The sequence below is a fragment of the Malaclemys terrapin genome, chromosome 11 (assembly GCF_027887155.1).
Source record: "Malaclemys terrapin pileata isolate rMalTer1 chromosome 11, rMalTer1.hap1, whole genome shotgun sequence".
Taxonomy (NCBI): Eukaryota; Metazoa; Chordata; order Testudines; family Emydidae; genus Malaclemys; species Malaclemys terrapin.
In genome coordinates, this window is record NC_071515.1 from 42,648,002 (window position 1) to 42,669,864 (window position 21,863).

The 21,863-nt window shown below is 38.6% G+C and overlaps 1 protein-coding gene across 3 annotated transcripts in view; it reads left to right on the plus strand.

Moving 5' to 3' along the window:
- The window catches only part of LRP2 (LDL receptor related protein 2), a 175,712-nt gene that overhangs the window by 53,368 nt on the left and 100,481 nt on the right, over positions 1-21,863 (plus strand). For all 3 annotated transcript variants that reach the window (XM_054043686.1, XM_054043688.1, XM_054043687.1), the window contains exons 13-27: positions 1,098-1,304; positions 3,068-3,270; positions 4,141-4,281; positions 5,304-5,507; positions 7,474-7,666; positions 10,785-10,910; positions 11,265-11,395; positions 12,301-12,438; positions 13,363-13,644; positions 14,720-14,959; positions 16,272-16,391; positions 16,806-16,922; positions 17,676-18,053; positions 19,032-19,280; positions 20,598-20,809. In XM_054043686.1, the coding sequence (XP_053899661.1) occupies positions 1,098-1,304; positions 3,068-3,270; positions 4,141-4,281; positions 5,304-5,507; positions 7,474-7,666; positions 10,785-10,910; positions 11,265-11,395; positions 12,301-12,438; positions 13,363-13,644; positions 14,720-14,959; positions 16,272-16,391; positions 16,806-16,922; positions 17,676-18,053; positions 19,032-19,280; positions 20,598-20,809 (2,941 nt within the window). The remainder of the gene's footprint in view (positions 1-1,097; positions 1,305-3,067; positions 3,271-4,140; positions 4,282-5,303; positions 5,508-7,473; positions 7,667-10,784; positions 10,911-11,264; positions 11,396-12,300; positions 12,439-13,362; positions 13,645-14,719; positions 14,960-16,271; positions 16,392-16,805; positions 16,923-17,675; positions 18,054-19,031; positions 19,281-20,597; positions 20,810-21,863) is intronic.

Here is a 21,863-nt window from a genome sequence, read left to right on the forward strand (position 1 = left end):
CAGGTGAGGTAATGAGAAAAGATGGTTAAAATCCCTGTATTCATATATAAAGGAACAGTAACTAAGAAATAGTCAATAATTGTCTTTTGAAATAAAACATAAAAGGGAGGCCTTGACAATTTGAGTTCTATTGGCTGATCTCTCGTTTCACAAGAGTTATGGGTATTAAACCCAGCACCCCAATTAAATTCCAGTTTAAACATCATGCTCAGTTTGAAAGTTACCTGAACCTTCTCCCTTTTCACATCCCTGTGTAGTATGGCTCCTACATTTGCCCCTCAGAGGTGTCTGCATTTTATTGTGGGTGAACGTATTTCTGTACATGATGTATTGTACAGTGTCATGTTATTTGTGAGGAAGACTATATAATTAATTGATAAATAATATTACCTATGGAATGGTAATTTACACACAGATATAGACTAAGACCCTAGCTATACCGTGCTATAGAACTGTCTGTTACGGCAGCACCATGGAATGCTTTTACTCTCATTGTTTGGAGCCTGAGTATTATGGCAAGATTCAGTGTGCACATGCAGCTACCATTGAAACCAGTGAGAATAGTGATGTGCATCCAGGGGATAGAATTTTTCCTTAAAGGTTTTTGTTGTGGCTGCTAGCCTCTTGCTGCTTGGGATGCAGTAGTGGGTGAACCCTGTACTGCTTTTGTTTGTCCCTGCCCCATATACTTCAGCAGTACGTAAGAGGCATGAACCGTTTCGATCTTCCTCTGGGACAGAGAGATGAGTTTCATGCCCTTTATAATGATGCACTTCAAGGCCCACCTGGTTGATCCTGGCTTTTTCCTGGTGGTTCCTCTGTCCATTGCTGAGCACATTAGAAGTTCCATAAACCTCTGGGTGAAATCACAGTTCTTGCTGAACTCTACGTGTAGAGAAACCTGTAGGCCAGATCCTCCGTTGGTGTCAACTGGCATATTTCCATTGTGCACCAATTGATCTCAATTGATACCATAGCTCCAACTCTAAAAATGTGCTGTTTTAAATGATGAAACAATTTGAAAATTCCACATAAAATGTAGCTTTTTTATAAAATCTCAAGGAAACGTGGGACCTTAATTTTTTTTTCTTTTATAGTTATTTATTTTTCTCAGACTGGGATAATCTTTCTGGAGATCCTAAAGTGGAAAGGGCCTTCATGGATGGCACAAACCGGCAAGATTTGATAAAAACAAAATTAGGCTGGCCTGCTGGAATAACTCTGGATATTGTATCAAAGAGACTTTACTGGGTGGACAGCCGCTTTGATTACATTGAGACTGTAACTTATGATGGGCTTCAAAGGTAGAAGATAATTTTGTTTCTTATATTTTACGGGCCAGTTGTACTATATCTGGTTCAAGATCTGTCTATCCAAATGAGATTCACAACATCTAAACTACAACACAACTTGAATGTGATGTAGGACACCTTAATTTATGAGATGTGTCACTCGTTAAATGTTAAATTCCTCCACTGTACCTCATGTTTTATGCCTATGTCCTGTTTTCCCCTTGATTATATTTTTGCACTTCCTTCTTCATTCACATTGTTTTTTATTGCCCACTCCCATGTACATGTCTTTTGATGGCATGCGTTTTTATTTCTTTGAACACTTTACATTTTCTTTCTATGTCTTTTCCTTGTGCTAGTTTGTTACATTCATTGTAAACTCGAGCTTCCTGAACCCCACACACCACAATGGAAATAAAATGTTCTGATTTCTTCTCTTTTTGAGTGCACTTCAAACCTAATCACAAATCTGCAGTAACAGCTATTAAAAAGCCATAATTTACCACACAGTGATGTCTGAGACACTGTCACTCCTGATATAAATAGGGAGTAACCACAGTATCTCAGCTACCACAGAAGTAATTGTTGACTTTTAATGGTGACCACTGAATTTATTGTCTATTATTTATTATTTAGAAGCTCCCTCACCTCTACATTGCTAATTATGGCCTCGGTTTCTCAGACATGAGACTAAAATTGTTCCCTTTCTAGTTCCCGTTAACATCTTGTCCAAGAAAACAGTTGTCTGTCAAGTCAACAATTTTATTACTCAGTTTATTGCTTCATTTGCAAGAGAGTGTTTCTTCATATAAAAGCAATGCTGGTATCTTTGTTTTTCTCCTTATATCTGCTCTTTTCAAGGCCATTTTCATGGTTTAGTAAGGCAGGAATGCAAGTGGTTAGAACAATCTGTATTTTTCTAAGATAAAAACTTATCACTTATTGCAACATTGAGTATCTTACATTAATGTACAAATTATGCATTTTTGAAGTGAGTCAATGGTATAATTTGAAAGTGCTCTTAAAATAGAATTTAATGTCCTCCTGAGTAACACACCAGAAAACCACAGCACATGTCTCCTCATAACTGGAGGCCCCTGGAGGTATAGAATTTGACCTACATAAAGGAAAGGAACCTTCAGTCATAAATCCAGGTTAATGTTAATATATTTAATAGTGAAGTGTTGTTTAGTGAAGTAAACACTTTGTATTATCCCTATAATTGATCTAGCATACATTATTGCAGCGTTTGTGTGGAATGCACATATTTTATGATGGATTTGGGTCTTTTCATATGTCCACATTTAACTAGTACAGGCCTCTATTATTTGGCCTTCCGTAGCCTCCTCCAAATTTTCTTCTTGACTTGTTATTTTCTTCAGTATGTCCTGGCATTTTATCTTTTCACCATCCCAGGCCTCTTCTGTCTCCTTCCCAAGTGTCCCATGCTTGTCTGATCTCCTCTCTGTGGAGACTGGCCACTTTCTGCTTCTCTCATTTCCTTAGTAATTTTGAGTTGCTTTCTGCATTATTCACTCGCTGCCTACCTTGCATTTCTTCTGTGACACTACTCTGCATATATTTTTCAGCTTCACTTCTTTGACCACTGTTGGTCTCTCCCATATACATGTTGGAAGCTTATTTGTATATAAAAGCAGAAGCTAATTAATAATTTAGTAAAGTTCTATTTTTTGTTGTTGTTTTTGATCAAAATGAAGTGAAATTATCTTTCTGACAATATTTTACATGTAACCTTAAAAATGTCTTTGTAACAGGAGAACAATAGCTCATGGAGGGTCACTGATTCCTCATCCCTATGGAATAAGCCTTTTTGAACATAATGTTTATTTTACTGATTGGACAAGGATGGCAGTGATAAAGGCTAATAAATTTGCAGACTCTAACCCTCAAGTTATCTACCAGTCTTCACTGAGGCCATATGGAGTGACAGTTTACCATGCTCTCAGGCAGCCATATGGTAAGCCAACTGATTGTCAAGAGAAGTGTTGGAATTGTCCTATCTAGAGTTGCTAAAAGAAACACTAGACAGTTATATTAATTGTAAAGAAGCTGATTATACACAATTTAAAAGCAACGTCTGAGTAAATATATTGATATTTGGAAGAAACAAACTTGTGTTTATGAGCAATTTTCACTTTTATGGCTTGATCCAGCTGCCATTAAAGTAAATGGAAGTATATATCCATTGACTTTAATGGCAGTTGGATCAGGCCCTCAGTGACAAGTGAATACTGTATGTGAGACATAACTATGTACTGAGTGTAGGGCTATATATACACTACCAGTTACGTCGGTACAAGTTACGTCACTCAAGGGTGTGAATAAGCCACCCCCAAGTGACGTAAGTTACACCAATATAAGCGCCAGTGTGGACAGCGCTATGTCGGCGTCAGAGCTTCTATGCTCTCATTGTGGGTGGATTAATTAAGTTGATATGAGAGCTCTCTTCCGTCAGCGGTGCAGCTGCGCCTCTGCAAGCTCTCTAGTGTAGCCATAGACTGAATACAGAAAGTTATAGACCAAAGCGTTTACCTTAAAAGCTATGGCCCCCACACTGCAATGTGCTGAATACCTTTCGGGAGGTGCCGAGCAATCTGAATGCCGGTTAACTTTAATGATAGTTGATGATCGGCACCTCCTGGGAATTACTCAGCATATTGCAGAGCCCTCCGTGTCATATTTTCCTATGGGAGTTTTGCCCTCATTAGGCAATATACCTCCAAATGATTTGCCATAAATACTGAAAAAATGTCTGAAAATATAAAAATTGATGATGGATGGAAAGTTTATAGCATGAAGATTTAATTCCGTCCATATTATTTTCCAGTAAGAAATCCTTGTGGAAGTAATAATGGGGGCTGCGAACAAATCTGTGTTCTCAGTCACAAAACAGATAACGATGGGCTGGGCTACCGCTGCAAATGCACCCTGGGCTTTGATCTACGCGTGGATGGGCGACATTGCATTGGTAAGGAAGTGTATTAGTGGCTGTTGCAAGTAGCACTGCCATGGATAAAATTATATCTGTAAATGGCCAGTGCACTAATGACTTCAAAACATATGAATTCCATAGCTATGTAACAGCTACAAAAAAATAATAGCTGAGAGAGATACAATAATTGAGATGAAGAAAGTAGATCAAAAAGAACAGAACCCCAGGAACGGAACCCTTTGGGAGTTTATAAGGGAGGGGACTGGGCAGAAAGGAGGAGTTCCCATAGAAAAATGATAAGGGAGCATTGAGGGGATTCTATTCCAGTTTTGTCTAGAAAATTGTGTAAACAGGTATTCAGAGTATCCTTTCCCCGTTTTTCATTACTAATGTGGGGTTAGATATGCTAAGTTGTTCAGCACTTTTTCCCATGACCTCTGTTGACAGCTGTAAAATTTAAATGTAACAACTTCCACAGTTGCTCCTGTCTTTTCATGGTGATTTAGGAGCATGGTGGCTTAGGACTTGTGTTGCTACAAGTGTCAGAAAAGAGCTGATGTGGTCAGCTCAGATATGGTCTGGTGGCAGAAGTGGCCCCATACAACCTATCAATTCTCTTTGCACAAGTGGTCACCATGGAAATTAATGAGAGAGCCACGATGCCTGCTTTCCTTGGGGTAATGTTTTCTGTAAAGAGATGTAGGATCCTTAGCAACTATGCAAGTGGAAGAAGTGGAAGACCCTGCTAGGTCACCATATGTTCTTTCAGAGATTCCATTTTTCTTCTATTTGCTTAAATTCCATTTCTGCTCTTTCCTTTTCTCTCTTCTTGAAACTCTATTTTTTTTCTCATTCTCTTCTTCTCTCTCGTCTTCTTCCATCTCTCTCTTTTTCCTCCCAGTCCTTCTGTTTTATGTGTTTAAATGTTATTGCCAAAACAAATATTGCAAAATAAAACTAAAAAGTTCCTTACCTTACATTTAATTAATTTTGAATCATCTAAGCCTGAGGAAGCCCTTTAAGTCACTAAAATCTATATGTGTTCTTTTCTTTTATAGCTGTGCAACAGTTTTTGCTCTTTTCATCACAGTTGGCAGTGCGTGGGATCCCATTCAATCTCTCCACCCAGGAAGATGTGATTATCCCAGTGACTGGGAGCCCTTCATACTTTGTTGGAATTGACTTCTATGCCCAGGATGACACCATTTTTTTTTCAGATACAACTAGAGATATAATTTATAAACAAAAAACGAATGGGTCAGGTGAGATGCAAACTGTTGCTTTGGTTTCTCTATTTATCTTCATATGAAAAATCTGGGTATTTGCCTTGGCAGGAAATTTTGTAACCTCCTGCAAATTTTAGCCATTTTGCAAATGTACTCAAGCTCCAGTCTTACATTCTTTGTACACCCAAGCTGCAGTGGGTATGGAATCAGGCCACCCAAAACTGAAGTTTTGCAGTAGCAAAAAACAGTAGTCTATATATGCCCTGCTGGTGTAAATGGTACGTCTTTGTGCCATTGCTGCCTGCTGTGTATCCAAGCTGGATTCACCACTGGCCATATGCAGGTGACCTCTCCATTGCTGCTTTTCCTGTAGGAAAGGGCAGCTTTAAATTACACAGGTTTCATCTCCTGTCCTCCAGAGCCAAACCCATCCTTCTACATTAGGACTGTGCTGGTTGTCTGCAGGCCACTGTTGTTTGCACAGGATGTTGTGATTAGCTTGCACCACTGCAACCCAGCTCTGGAAGGACATTATACCGCTGGAGGCCCTCAAGTAGGGTTTTCACTTTCTTTTACCAAGGTAGAGGGTGCAGTGATTCTGCTCCATTACATATTAGTATTCATATACTGAGATATGTAAATAATGTTGCATTTTTAGAAAATGCCAGCTAATTGAAACAATGACAGTAAAATATCAAAAACACAAAAAGGAGTATCCTAGAGAAATACAGATGAATATCAATCCCAATTTTAGGCTGAGAAAGTACGATCGCAAATATTTGTACTAATCTTATATGGGGCTACTGTAAATACCACTCTGAAAACATTCAAAAAGATAAGGCAGTAAGGATCCTTCCAATTCCTTTAAAGGAACTGCAAGGACTGATGCTTGCATTTTGTGTTATTTTTCCCTGTTTAAGGGCACACTACTGCAGTCCACACTCAGGCAAAACTCCCACTCAAGTCATTGTTGGATTCTGTTTTCCCTCATGTCTTTCCATTATAGGTGTATATGCTGGCTAGCATAATGGTGCCTCAGTCCCTGATTGGGAGCGCTAGAGGTGGTACTGAAATGTAAATATTGAATAATAATACTCTTAATGTGATTGTGTTATCCATAAACTGACACCTCTGTCAGTCTTTGGCAAACTTGGCAACTTTGTCCCTAAGAATTATTCCTGCTATGTTCACTTAGGAGTGAAATATTTGTGCCCCCTCCTCCCACTCTCTCAAGCAGTGCCAGTTCATCAATTCTGCTGTATCTTTAAATGGTGAAAATCGGGTGTTTCTTGTTTTTATCTCCTTCTATGAGACAAATGAAGACTCTGGCCTGATTGTTTGAGATAGTGCAGAATAGCAAGAAACCACACTAGTTGTGTGATGATTAATAAGAATCTTATTTGTGGTATTGTTAGGAGTGTTCCTGACTAAGGTACAGATTAAGAACCAGTTTCTGCCCTTCCGTACACATGCACACCTCCCATTGACTTCAGCAAGGGCTACATGTACATATGGGAGGGGAGAACTTGGCCTTATTGGACTTGACTCACTCCTGTATCAGACTGGTGAAAAATCACCAGAGTGCTCACCACCCGGCTCTGTCAGGGAGCCTGAAGTTGGCCAGCACTGCCCAAACAGTGGGTAGCTCTGGCTTGGGAGGGAGGAAGCATGGCCAGGGTGCCTAAACGATGTGCTGATTCAGTGCATGCCTTAATGACCCCCCTTTGTAGGACTCCTATGAAACCCTGTTTGTAAATTATAGCTGCCCTTTTCCGGCCAAACCTTAATTTTCCCTCTTCCAGGATGAATCCCCTGAGTGTAGCAAACCCTCTCTGGCACAAGGGGTGCAATCCAGCCTGCTATATCATTGCTCGGTTACTCATAGATAATTAAAATTATCCAAAAGCAGAATCGCTCTGTTCTGTGAACAAAATTGTGCTTTCCTGTGATTGTATCCACATCCAAAGGGTTTAATTTATACTGTGTATATTGCAAATTCTAGGCAGAGAAATTCTGACAGCCAATAGGGTGGAAGGCATTGAAGATTTGGCTTTTGATTGGATCTCAAAGAACCTGTACTGGACAGATCCTCGATATAGGAGCATTAGTGTTATGAGGTTGACTGATAAATCTAGACGAACTATTGTCCAGAATTTAAATAACCCTCGATCAATAGTGGTTCATCCTGTTATTGGGTAAGTCTGATTTTGTTTTTATTTTAAAAGCTGCAAACAATTGTATGTTTTAACAGTACCAGCAGTTTAAATTTACCTTTCAGAATTTCTGGTTTTGGACCTCAGCTACTTTCCAAAATATTCTCTTTCTCTCCAGCTTCCTCCTTCTGCATTTTTCTTATCCTGGCCCAGATTACAACATCCCAAGCAAAGTGCAAGATGATACACATTGAGCATGAAAGGAATATTCAACAAAATTATCTTTAAAGGCACAGATTTTTTTCTTTTGCTTTTGTCTATTGATATAAAGCCAAGAGAAGCTTGTTAGTTTTATATCATTTGGATTAGAAAATTGCTCTCCGCCTCCACAGTCTAGAGATAAAGTTATATATGTATTATTTTTAACACAGGATAGTTCTGAGAATTATAATTTGGATCCTTTTATGACTTTCATTTTCTGTATTTGAATAATTCTATTTGAAACTTGTAAGATGCTGCTGTTTGTCTTTGACATATATTCAAAGCAATAAGATTCTGCTTTGTGTAATACAATGGAAAGAAGAGGCTGTGTTTCTTTTGATGGAAATGTCTAACCTTAATTGCAACTCTCCATGCAACTGCAGCTATGCTAAAGTGTCACTTTCACTGCATACTTTAGGTTCCTATCCCTGGTGTAGAGTATCTTAATGATTCTTTGAATATTTTCCTTAATTGCATCTTCATTTTTAATAACCCATTCCCCTAGGGGGTTGAGTTATCCTAAAAGTGGAGTGATGAGCTGATAAGGAACATTCTTAATCTCTAACCCTTGGAATGTGAAGCTTTGTTCACTGGTAGAGTTGTGTTAAGCAGCTAAGCTCAGCTCTATGACTGTAGGTGCGTTGACAGGTCAGGACAAAACCATGGACATATTAATGCCTACCTGTAAATATTAAGAAAGGAATTTGTCATCTTTTGGTTTGATTTTTCTTTTTGAATTAAATCGCACTGTACATTTAAAATCTTGACAAAGATGTGGCTACCTCATGCCTAAAGGAACAAAACATCTGAAAAGTAGAGGGTACTGGGCATAAAATAGATATTTTGCTTCTAGTGTCACTAACTGTATAAGGGTGGACCAAGGAGGTAATATATGTACTATTGAAAACCAGTAACTACACAGATCCTTGAAACTGCTGCTCTTACCCAGCATTTTTATTCATTAACCTGTTAAATCTGGCACCTGGAGGTCACTTGCTGTGCTTGATTTTTGCTCATTTAATTAAACATTTAGCATTACAGAACACTGCCCCCTTCCCAATCTAAAGAAATACTCAGCTTTTGTTAGGTTTATAAATCTTGGACACTACCCTTACTCAACACACACACTCTTTGTAAAGTATTTAGGAGGATGCTGCTCTCTCTTTATATATTATCTTTTTGGTTTAGTAAACTCTCTCTCTCTCTCCTTGCTCCTTTCTTCCTCCTGCTGTTCTGTATTATCTTACTCAGGTGTTGTCATAACCTTCATCTCATCTTCATCTTCTTCAGTACAGCCAGTTGGTCCTTCACAATTACTTTAAGATGAGAGGAGTTCCTTGTGATCTTACAGACTCCAGTTTCTGCTGCAACCATTGACTCCTGTTGTTTGTACTGATTTGGCACTGAGTGGAGTGAACAACTTTGCTCTTTCTGCTGTCTAACTAACATCTCTATTTCTGCTGTATGTGCTCTATTGCTTTATGAGGTTTATCTGCCTGATCTTTTAATTTGACTTTTGCCCTAATTCTGCTCTCTGTTGAAATGTGCCTTTCCCTGCAACATGTTTGTTTTGTATTTATGATTCATTGGTTCCTTATTGTTTGAGCTCCACCACTTGTTTTGTAATGATTTTCAGAATCACCAAATTAGCCGCTTTTAAGAGAGTCTTGTTACCTACTAACACAATCAATTAGTAACTTATCTGTGCAAATATGTATAAAGTCTCTTGTGGTGTTTGAACTCAGCTTTAATTGTCTACCAAGTGAATTGAGTCACTTATCTTCTGCAAGAAATCATATTTTGGAGTACCTCTTTACTTTTTCAAGGGATGGAGATTTAGGAGTGCCGTGAATATATAACAATATAATAAATGAAGAACAGGAGTACTTGTGACACCTTAGAGACTAACACATTTATTAGAGCATAAGCTTTCGTGGACTACAGCCCGCTTCTTCGGATGCAAAGCTTATGCTCTAATAAATGTGTTAGTCTCTAAGGTGCCACAAGTACTCCTGTTCTTTTTGCGGATACAGACTAACACGGCTGCTACTCTGAAATATAATAAATGAATCAGCAACGTGCTTCAGAGCTGTTGCTCTCATCTGTTTTATTATGACATGTAGTCATCTGAGTTGTTTATTTGATTTGATGTTTCACCTTTAAGTCATATGCATGGAATCTTATTCCGCACCTCCCAGTTCATGTTGGTACTCCGAGTTTCTTTTATAAAATATTATTTCCCAGTGCTGCGGTCACTGATCTGTTACCAAAAAAATATAAGTGGAAGCATTTGGTTCCCCAAATGATAACAGCAGTTTCTCTCTCCATGTGCATAGCATGGTTCAGTGTCCATTAGTGCTCTGTTCACATATGCTATTATGTAGTCTAACTGCATCAAGATTGCATTGGTTCCTCATAAGCTTGCATCTACCATCTCCAGTTTCAAGTGTATTCATGTGCATCAAACTATGGAAAGAGGAAGGGTTTGTGGAAACTGTTTAGAGCAGTGCAAAGACCTTCTCCCGTCTCTTAGTGTATGGAAGGGACTCTGCTGGCTCTGGGATGTACAATTTACACCTCCCTGGATCAGATGTAATGAATCTGGATCCTTTCCCCTGCTTACTTTTAGTGAATCTGGGTCATTTTCCCTGCTTAGTTTTAGCAGAATACCTGGATGAGTATTATGAAATATATTGCTGCTGGATGGAGCCATTTCTTCCAACCAAGAGAAAATCTGATTTTTTAAAATGATTGTGATGGTATGACACAAAAAAGAGAGTGCATGTTTTTTTGAATTGTGCATTTGTTGTGTTAACCAAACTATTTTCAGTGGACAAAAACAGCTGTTTCTTCATGGCTATGAATATTTCCCAGGCATTTTCTTCTTTTTTCCCCCCAGTTATATATTCTGGACAGATTGGTTCCGCCCTGCTAAAATCATGAGAGCCTGGTGTGATGGATCCCATGCCTTGCCAATTGTGAACACAACACTTGGCTGGCCCAATGGCCTAGCCATTGATTGGGGGTAAGAAAAAGATTGATAAGAAGCCACGAAGGCCTTTTGAGCAAATATGTGTTTCTTTCTTTAAACAGTTAGGGGCATTGTAACACACACCTTTGCAACTATCTTTTATTGTTTACAAGAAGCAAAAGTATGGAACACTATATTTCAAACTGTGTGTTGCAGTGCTTTTATTTCCTCCGGGAGCTGTATTTTTTCAAAATGTCAAAATATATGTGAAATTTGAGATTTTCTCCGAAAAAAAATTCTGAAATAACTTCATGAAAAATCTAGTCTAGGACTGTTCACTTATTGAGAAACTTATTTCTGTTTGTAAACATGTAATTCTTTGAGATAAAACATTTTTATTGTTTTTAGTGCTTTAAGGCTGTATTGGGTGGATGCCTTTTTTGATAAAATTGAGCACAGTACCTTTGATGGGTTAGACAGAAGGACTCTTGAACGCATTAATCAGATGTCTCATCCATTTGGCCTGACTATCTTTGGAGGTGAGTCTGGCATTGAAAAATATTAGATATATTACAATCCATAACAGTTTACCATGAAATGAGCTGAGACTGTACACGATAAAGTATTATGCAATCTTTTGCGATGCAGGTTTTCTACAAAAAGGCAGTGTTGAAAGTTTCTGTAACAAAATATACCTAGTGCTGCTTGTTTACTTTTGAAGGCTGCTTTTCACACATTTGTACTGAAATCATTTGAGAACTTAAATGATTGTTCTTGTAACTAGGTTAACCTTTTCGGTGCAATATCTTGGGTACGTTACACTACTAGCTACAGCTTCTAGGAGGGTGTGATTGTGTAATGACTAGATCATAGTCCCTGAGAGGTTCAGTGTACCTTCAGCCATCACTGACCTCTCAAGAGGTGCTTTGTACTTGCAGGATCGACTCAGTTGCATGTAGGGTATGTCCTGATATTTATCTACAATGGCTCACATGATGTTAGTAAGAGTATCAGAACCTGCCCCCTTTTTGTGACATTATATCAAAAAGTTATTTTGCAAAATATCTTCAGATGCTGGAAAAGTTTATTGGCAAACAGTTTTTAATGTTGCATTAGAAGTTGAGATGGGACAAAGTCATTACATTCTGATACAGAATCAGATCTGAATTTGAGCTTAGACAAAGTCTGGGAGGGCAGGTTGGATCTGTTTTTGGAGCAGGTGTTTCTACAGATTTAGTGGCAAATCAGTTTATGGAATAGCTTCCACAATGCATTATGCAATCATTTTGTATTTGATGCCATTTTTTGTTTTTCCTGAAAGACTTAGGCATGAGAATTCATTAGATTTACATGACCAGCATTGAGGTTTTATCCAGCATCATTTGACCTTTTGTATCATATTGTATTATAACTGTTACTAAATATTAACTGTCTTTCAATACAGGTTATGCATATTTTACTGATTGGAGACTTGGAGGAATAGTTCGAGTGAGGAAATCAGATGGAGGAGAAATGACTATTATTAGGAGGGGCATTAGTAATATTATGCATGTAAAATCTTATGATGCTCATTCTCAAATAGGTAAGCTAGCTTGTTGTACTCACAAAAGAGTCAAAGGATTTGCCCTTTGACCTTTAAAGGTTACCCCATTGGGCTTTCACTGATTATGTAGTTCAGTGTTCTGTGACTGTGTGTGGTTTTGCGTGGGTGTATCTGTTAGTTGTTTAATAACCTCATAAAGATGAAATTATAATTTCATTACATTCTTCCCAATATATTATTCATTACAACCCAATATTTCCACTTTCATAAATAAAGGGTATTTTGATTAAACTGCACTATTTGTCTGTGACAAAAACTTGAAGACTGGATTAAACATCTTCTAAGTCATGCTGTACCATTCTTTAAATTATCACCTTTTACATGGTTAAAATTTTGTTTTAGTCTTTTCACTCAGCTGAAATTCTGTGCATGAGGTTATTTGAATAAAGTACTACATGCAGTACACTGGCACTGAAAAATCCACCAATTTAACAAAAAATGCAACAAAATCTAGTGGTGAGACTTTCCACTTACGTAGTGCTTTACATTTTCAAGGTGCTATACAAATATTGTGTCAAATCCCATTATCCTTACTCAGGAAGAAGTTCCAGTTTGCAGCATATGTGTGTATTTGTTTCCAGACACTTGCCAGAATTGGAGCCAAAATAAGTAGCATATTGTTAGATTTGTTTCCTACTAGGAGAAATGTGTTATTAAACACTTGCTGTACTATGGGCCTGCTTCTGATCTCATTTATACCACTCTAACCCTGTTGACTTTGCACTAGTGTGAGAGCAGAATTAGGCCCTAAATATTTTTTTAAAATTTTACCCAGATCATTTAGTTTAACATCATTAATCTTCCACAGTTTATGCTATGTTTTATGATAAACAATGTATTTTAACAGTTTCCAGACTATTACAAATTGAACATATATTAATCTCTCAGGGCATTTTTTTTTAGGATCTAACTATTGTAATAGAGGAACAAATCCCAATGGAGACTGCAGCCACTTCTGCTTCCCAGTACCTAATTTTCAGAGGGTTTGTGGCTGTCCATATGGTATGAAGCTGGGTCCTAATCAGCTGACATGTATTGAAGATCCATCAAATGAGCCACCCACTTTGCAGTGTGGTTCCTATTCATTTTCCTGTGGCAATGGAAGATGTGTGCCTAGGTACTACCGGTGTGATGGTGTGGATGATTGTCATGATAACAGTGATGAACAAAACTGTGGATCACTAAGTAAGTTGTCCTTGTAATTTACAGTTAGTGATACTTGCACTGCAGACACTTTTGGTGGCTCAGTCTGCATTGATTTTTTGTGTTTATTTGAGGACAAATCTTAGAAGTCTTCCGAATCCATGTGACTAGTCCCACTGGAGTTACATGAATAAGGGATATATAATTGGGCCCCTGAAGCTTAGACAGTACATCTTTTGACTGAAAATGGGGCTTGCAGTGTCACAAGAGTGGCTTTTCCTAGGAGATTTCCATTAGTAAACTTTAAGGGATTAGTTAGGTTGCAGGGTACTACAAGAATAGCTGCTTGTAGTATTTTGATATTTCTGCTCCCAGATGAAGTTAGTAAATGCAGAGGCATGAGGATGTTTGAACAAAATTGTGTCAGGGTTTGGGTTCTGGTTAAAGGTTTGGAAAGGTTTTTATTTTATCTCCCTGAGTTCTCCCAAGCCTGTTGCCTGTATGTCTTTTCTCCCATTCCACAGTAAAGTGAATGAAGAGTGCACTTTCAGCCTTTACTGTTCATTTCCTGGCTTTGCTGTAAATTGACTCAAACGTACAAAGTGTTTAAATTTGTGGATCAAAAATAAACTGGGAGAGTAGTAGGAGAATTACTGTTGATAATATAATACAGACAAGATATCTGATGAATACCACATATTTATTTGGTGCTTGGCATCTTCAAGGTGATTTATAATTAAGGGTCTTGTTGACTTTACTGGGAGTTGCATGTATGTAACTGAGAGTAGAATCTGGATCTGTACTGTTACTGTAGAAAAACTAAGATGTCATTTTGGTGAGAATGAAGGAGCAAGTGACCTTTCTTCTTTTTTTGATTGTTTTTAAATATTTTTTAAAACCTTTACCTTTTACCTTATCGTTAATAATTACAATTTCAAAAATTGTTCTAAGAATGAATTTCTTAAAATTACTGATGGTTTCTTGCCATAAATAATGGTTTTGATACAAGTTTTAGAAATTGCATAATTACATTTACAGTCCTTGAATGTGTTTTCAAGGAAGGCAAGTTTTGGAGCTATTGCTGTACAAATGTTTTCATATTTTGTTTCTTGTTTAGATAATTCTTGTGCTTCATCAGCCTTTACCTGTGGCAATGGGCAGTGCATTCCAGGTCGCTGGCATTGTGACAAACATAATGACTGTCTTGATGGCAGTGATGAACAACATTGTCCTACACAGGGTCCCACTTCATGCCCTGTAACCTTGTTCACCTGTGACAATAGCAGGTGTATTCCCAGGATCTGGCTATGTGATACAGATAATGATTGCGGTGATGGGTCAGATGAAAAAAATTGCAGTAAGTGTCAGAATTATCTGGTTTGCAGTACAGTGTGTATAGATTACATATGACTACATAAATATATGTACATATGTATATGAAAGGGATAAATATGTTCAGAAGGAAAGAAAGAACCGATATGGAACTTGGAATAATACTATTCTGTCTTATGAGACTTGGAAAAGCCAACATACATTCAAATATTAAGACCACATGGAAATACAAAGCAGTCACTATTAAAAATGATGTGATTGTGACAACTATATTGCTCTGAATTGTGGTATCTGCAAAATCCCATTGCATTGCAGTTTACAAAATCAAAGAAACTAAGGCACAGGGTTATAAACACTTACATACATGAGTAGTGCCATTGACTAGTCCAGGGGTCGGCAACCTTTCAGAAGTGGTGTGCCGAGTCTTCATTTATTCACTCTGATTTAAGGTTTCGCGTGCTAGTAATACATTTTAACATTTTTAGAAGGTCTCTTTCTATAAATCTATAATATATAACTAAACTATTGTTGTATGTAAAGTAAATAAGGTTTTTAAAATGTTTAAGAAGCGTCATTTAAAATTAAATTAAAATGCAGAGCTCCCCGGACCAGTGGCCAGGACCCGGGCAGTGTGAGTGCCACTGAAAATCGGCTCGCGTGCCGCAGGTTTCCTACCCCTGGACTAGTCTATTGATAGGAAGGCCTCATCAGATAAGATAGGGTGAATGTTTTCACCCAGCAATAGCTCACAGAATTTTTGCAATGGAGTAAAGCGTAAGCTCCCTGGTCACCCTTCTGCAAGTCTCCTTCTCACAGGGTGGAGTCTTGGTTATAAAGAGGATGGTGATCAATTGTTCTTCATGTCTACTAAGGGTAGGACAAGAAGTAAACATCTTAATCTGCAGCAAGGGAGATTTAGGTTAGATATTAGGAAAAACTTTAAGGATAGTTAAGCACTGAATAGATTACTTAGGGGATTGTGAATCCCCTTCATTGGAGGTTTTAAGAACAGGTCAGACAAACACCTGTCACGGGTGGTCTAGATATACGTAGTCCTGCCTCAGCGGGCTGGACCCGATGACCTTTTGAGGTCCCTTCTAGCCCTACATTTCTATGATTCTATGGTCCTATTTTGCATGACTTCCAACCTGCAGCTAAATAAATCATTACCTTGTACTAATGTCTATGGTAGAATGTTTTTTAATTTATCTTGCTGTTAGCTGTTAGAAAGCATGCATAGCTAAGAGAGTTGATTCTGATGTCTTCATGTTTTGACCATTTTGCTGGTTCAAGGTAGAAAGGAAAGAATGCAAACACCTTTATTTTTCTCTTAATAGATTTTACAGGGACATGTGAACCTGGTCAATTTCAGTGTCCTGACCATCGCTGCATTGACCCATTTTATGTTTGTGATGGGGACAAGGATTGTGTAGATGGAGCAGATGAGCATGACTGCAGTAAGTATAATTTCCCTCGTAAACATGGTTATTTATGAATTTGTTTGTTGCACATGCTGGTTTCTTTGGACTCTCTCATGCCATGTAAGCACAGGCTCTTAGAGGGTTTGGCATGGAGCTGCTCAGAGATGCAAAATTCCTCCTAAAATTCCCCAATGTGTATGAGTAGTATGTCCATTGCTGTGTGAGTTGGTGCAGAGTGCCAGCAACCTGCTTTCTCTCTGCCACTGGGGGGAATCTGGTTTCCCAGGGGGTGCAAAGGCTTTATAGTTTCTGTGCTCCAGGGAGCAAGAGACTGCAATAAAGCCTGGATTTCTTGCATCTGCCTATCTTTTGTACCTACAGACATGATAGGGACAATCTAGCCCTTTATAAGATAATAGCTAATGCAATAATGTATTTATTCATTTGCAGTATACAACTGTAGTGCCTCAGAGTTTAAATGTGCAAGTGGAGACCAATGCATCAATACTTATTACCAGTGTGATGGTGTTTTTGACTGCAATGATCATTCAGATGAGAATGGTTGTCGTAAGTACACTATGATGCATAGACATTAAAATAAAGGCTCTGGTTATTAAAGTTTATAAAAACTGTATCTCACCCACTATTATAACCTCAAAACTACTTTCAAAATACTTAGTCTAAAAATATTTCTCCCAGGCAGAAACTCTGCATACAGTAGGTTCCAGACAAGAGCAAATTTTCTGGCATAGGCTAGCATCTTCATTCTTTGTGGATCCAAACCTCGAATGGGGGTTTTGGCAGACTTGCTCCCAGCATTGTTTTTTTTTAAGATTTAGAAAGAAAATGTTAATATATTTAGAATTATGATACTTTTTTGAAATCTTATAACCCACAAGAGCTAGACCGTAACTGAAGCTTAAACACTTTGTAATTTGAGCTAATTCCTTTGAGTAATTTTGTACATTAAAATTAATCAAGATTTTGAGGTATAGCGAGCAGATAATTGCTGTTTCAAAGACTTGTAGCAATTTGTGTGAGTACATGCGTGCATGTGCATATTAATGTGTACATACTCAACACGGTGTGAAACGTGAATGAAGCTACCTGGTTTTTGCATTAAAAAAGTAGCAAAAGTATTTAGGAGAGTCTAAAACTTCCTGTCTGCAGCCAGACTTGGACCTGTGGCAAGTGGGTACAATTCTATTGACTTCTCAAGAATTGTACCCACTTATACCAGAGTTGAACTAGACCCCTTGTATTTGCATCTTCATTTGAGCATGTAAATACTTTCCTTAACACCAAATATCACTCTTCTAGCTACAAGACCACCAGGGATGTGCCACCAGAATGAGTTCCAGTGTCAGTCTGATGGCAATTGCATTCCTGCTAACTGGGAATGTGATGGCCATCCTGACTGTGCAGATGGCTCGGATGAACATCAAAGATGTCCTGCCAGGACCTGTCCTCCATCTCTTTTCCGCTGTGAGAATGGAAACTGCATCTATCGAGCGTGGATCTGTGATGGTGACAACGACTGCAGGGATATGAGTGATGAGAGAGATTGTCCCACTCAGCCTTTCCGGTGCCCCAGCTGGCAGTGGCAATGTCCAGGTCACAGCATTTGTGTGAATCTGAGCAAAGTATGTGATAACATCGCAGATTGTCCTAATGGAGCTGATGAATCCCCACTCTGCAGTAAGTTGCTGTTTAGCATGTACAATAGCCTAGAAACTTTTGTGCTGTTTCAAAAAGTTATGCAAAACCATGAGCATCATCACTGCTTCTTTGTTGTATATGCGGCATAGAAACATTTCTAGTAGAAAATGCAAGATTCATTGTGAACTCAGAAATGTGTTGGGATTTAATATGAAGTTTGGTTAAGTGTGAATCTCAGACAGGTGAACTGCACCTTGCAGTAGAAAGGCAATTCCAGTGAATTCACTCCACATGATTGGGAGCCCAATCTTGCATTCTTTATTCAGTGGACTTCCATTGACTTCAGTAGAGAGTTTGTTTTATCGAGGAGTAAAATATTAGACCCTATTTGCTTATGCCCAACATTTTAAAAATGGAACTTGATCAAATATACTGTCATTTAAAATTAAATTGGATTCAGTCTTCACTATTTTCTTAGATATTTCTAACCTTGTTTTTTTCTGATTTTAATCTAAAATCAGAGTGAGCAGAATTTGTGTTATGTTGATTGTGACTGTTGATTTTCACTTAAGTGTAACTTCTTTCTTTCTTTCCTTGCTTCCTTCCTCTCTTTAATCAATGCACGCTCTCAGATGAACCCCAGCCAGGTATGATTATGAAACATATTAAATTGTTGTGTATTAATAATATTTCAGTTTCCCATTTGCACTGTAAATGATTTATGTACTTCCAGCTAACTCTGCTTTTAAGCATTGTAGAACTTGAACAAAGCACTCTTATGTTTTGAATTCCTTTTACATGATAGTGACAAATATTATTAACATACTTTCCTTTTTATGAATTATACATACTATACTTTAGTGTGATGAATAAAGATCCTGGCCACATTCTCAATAATTGGCAGTTGCATGGGTATGTTGGAAAGCAGAATGTGGCTCATAGTGCAAATGCACAGGATTGACGCAAGCATAGAAACTTTGAAAAAAATCTGCTTGTTTTCCCTCACCCCTGTTTCAGATCAGGAGAGTTGCTCTGACAATAATGCTGGCTGTACTCACGAATGCATTCAAGGGCCATTTGGAGCTCAGTGTACATGTCCAGTCGGATACTATCTTGCTAATGACTCCAAGACCTGTGAAGATATTAATGAATGTGAACCTCCAGGCTTTTGCAGTCAGCGTTGTTACAATGAAAGAGGGTCTTCGAGGTGTTACTGTGATGAAGGATACATTTTAGAAGCCAATGGAAGGACTTGTAAAGCTGCAGGTGAGGACTACTGATATAAAATCCAAAACAGTGAGTAAGGGTTTTAGATACAGTCCACAGCATCATGTACACAGAGATTTTGATAATGCGACAAGCCCCCTGTTTTACAGGAGGTTATAAAAATAGTCATTTAAAGTAATTCCTGGCATATAACCCTGGATATTAAAACTGTTAGCGGTGAGGCTAGCTAGTAATTATCATCCTTTCCAATATGCTTGAAATGGCTTGTTCTGGAATTCTAACGTTGGGATTGTGAAAGTATGTTTTGGAGGAAGGTGTTGAGTGGGTGTGTAGTTGCTCAGCACCTCTCAGGTTTTGGCGTATTGAGTAAAATTTGCCTTTGGGCAGATTGCAAGGTCCATGAACTACTTAAGTCCCAGCCTTACATAAGACTTAAATATTGCTTTGGACTGGACTTCTGTAGAGCAGCGAATGTCACCCACTGGTCGTCATTCTCCATTGTCTTGTAGTTTCTTCATGGCACTTCAGAAGTACAAAGGAGCCACAGACCCAGTGGCTCTTGTCACCCGGGTATCCCCCTGTGATAGGGGGAATCCCCAGATGCTGGAGCAGCTCTGCACCATACTCCTTGCAGACTGTGTAGTTAGAGAAAAGGAGCATGGCAGTGTCACTTAAGCAATTACTTCCTGCTGGAGTGATGGGTCCTTGACATCATGGGCAGCTGTATGTTAGTGAGAATGGCCCTGAAGATGCCCTGACTTATGCTGGGCCAGCCCGTCCTAGGATGGCCCTAGGAAAGTGGCTACTTTAAGGCTACCTTTGACCCTCCACCTTCATTCTTGTACCAAACATAGCTTGGCTGAAACAAATAACTGGGAGCATTGGGTGGTACCCCTCAACGCACACTATAGACAAAATATACATCGTGTATTCAATATCGACATTACAGGTGGTGCAGATACCATTGTTTATAATGCAGATTGACCAACAGCTCCAATTTTCAGTTGCTTATAACGTTTGCCAAATTTTTATCTGTTCTGGCTGAAATATTCCTTATGAGATGTCTACCTCAGGCTGATTTTTTTTTTAAAGTTTCAACAAAAATGGTTTAGATGCTTTCAAGAACAAAATTAGGGAAAAGTTCATTATTTTGCCCATATTAAAAAATATATACAACTTGTTTTATTAAGAAACTGTAGCACCTCCATACTTTGGCATGAGACAAACCCACTCAAATTTGGCCAAGTTATAAAATCTTAGTGGTTCATTTTCCTCCCCTAGAAGAACATTCTGAATGGTTTATGGGGTTACTATTGCATAGTTTATTTGTTTGCATTCGTTTCTTTTCTTTTGCAGAGTCTGGGAATCTTCTCTTATTAGTGGCAAGCCGTAACCAAATTGTTGTAGACAACATCACCTCTCAGGCACACAGCATTTATTCTCTGGTTCGAGATGGGAGGAATATAGTAGCTATTGATTTTGATTCAGTCACTGATCGCATCTATTGGTCTGACACCACACAAGATAAGATTTGGAGTGCTTACCAAAATGGCACAGACCGAAAAATAGTAAGTCTGTGGGGGAATGTAGTCTTTTATTTCTTTACATTATAAAGGAAGAGAGAATATACTATATCTTCCGTTAACAAAGATGGAAGATGCAGTGTTGTCATAGCCATGTTGTTCCCAGATTTATAGAGACACCAAGTGGGTGAGGTAATATCTTTTATTCAACCAATTTCTGTTGGTGAGATAGACAAGTTTTTGAGCTACACAGAGCTCTTCTTCAGGTCTGGGAAAGGTACTCAGGGCATGTCTGCACTTAAAACTCTGCATCGGCACAGCTGCAGTGCTTAAGGGCTGGTCTGTATTGGCACTTTACAGCACTACAACTTTCTCGCTCAGGGGTGTGAACCTCCCCCTCTCCCGAGCGCTTCAAGTTTCAGCACTGTAAAGTGCCAGTGTAGACAGTGTATCAGTGCTGGGAGCTGCACTCCCAGTGCTGGGAGCTATTCCTCTCATGGAGGTGGGGTTTTTATAGCTATGCCGTGACTATTCCCCTCACGGAGGTGTTTTTTTTTTTTTTAAAGCAATGCCACGACTACACAAGCCACGTTAAAGTGCTGCTCCGGCAGCGCTTTAACGTAGCAAGTGAAGATGTGCCCCAAGTGAAGACACTCCTACGCCGACAGGAGAGCTTCTCCTGTCGACATAGCGCTGTCTACACAGGGGATTAGTCTGGTATAACTACATCGCTTGGGGGGTGGATTTTTCACACCCCTGAGTGACAAGTTATACCAGTATAGGTCTGCAGTGTAGACATGGCCTTAGAGTGTCACAGATAAATACAAGCTTGAACACAAAGTATCAGAGGGGTAGCCGTGTTAGTCTGTATCCACAAAAACAACGGGGTGTCTGGTGGCACCCTAAACACTAACAGATTTATTTGGGCATAAGCTTTTGTGGGTAAAAAACCCACTTCTTCAGATGCATGGAGTGACTTGAACAGATAGTTTAGCATAAGTAGTTAGCACATGTTATAAGGGATCATTCAAGGTGAAGTGGTCCCTTAGAATATGTGCTAATTACTTTTGCTAAACTATCTGTTCAATCTTATATTTAG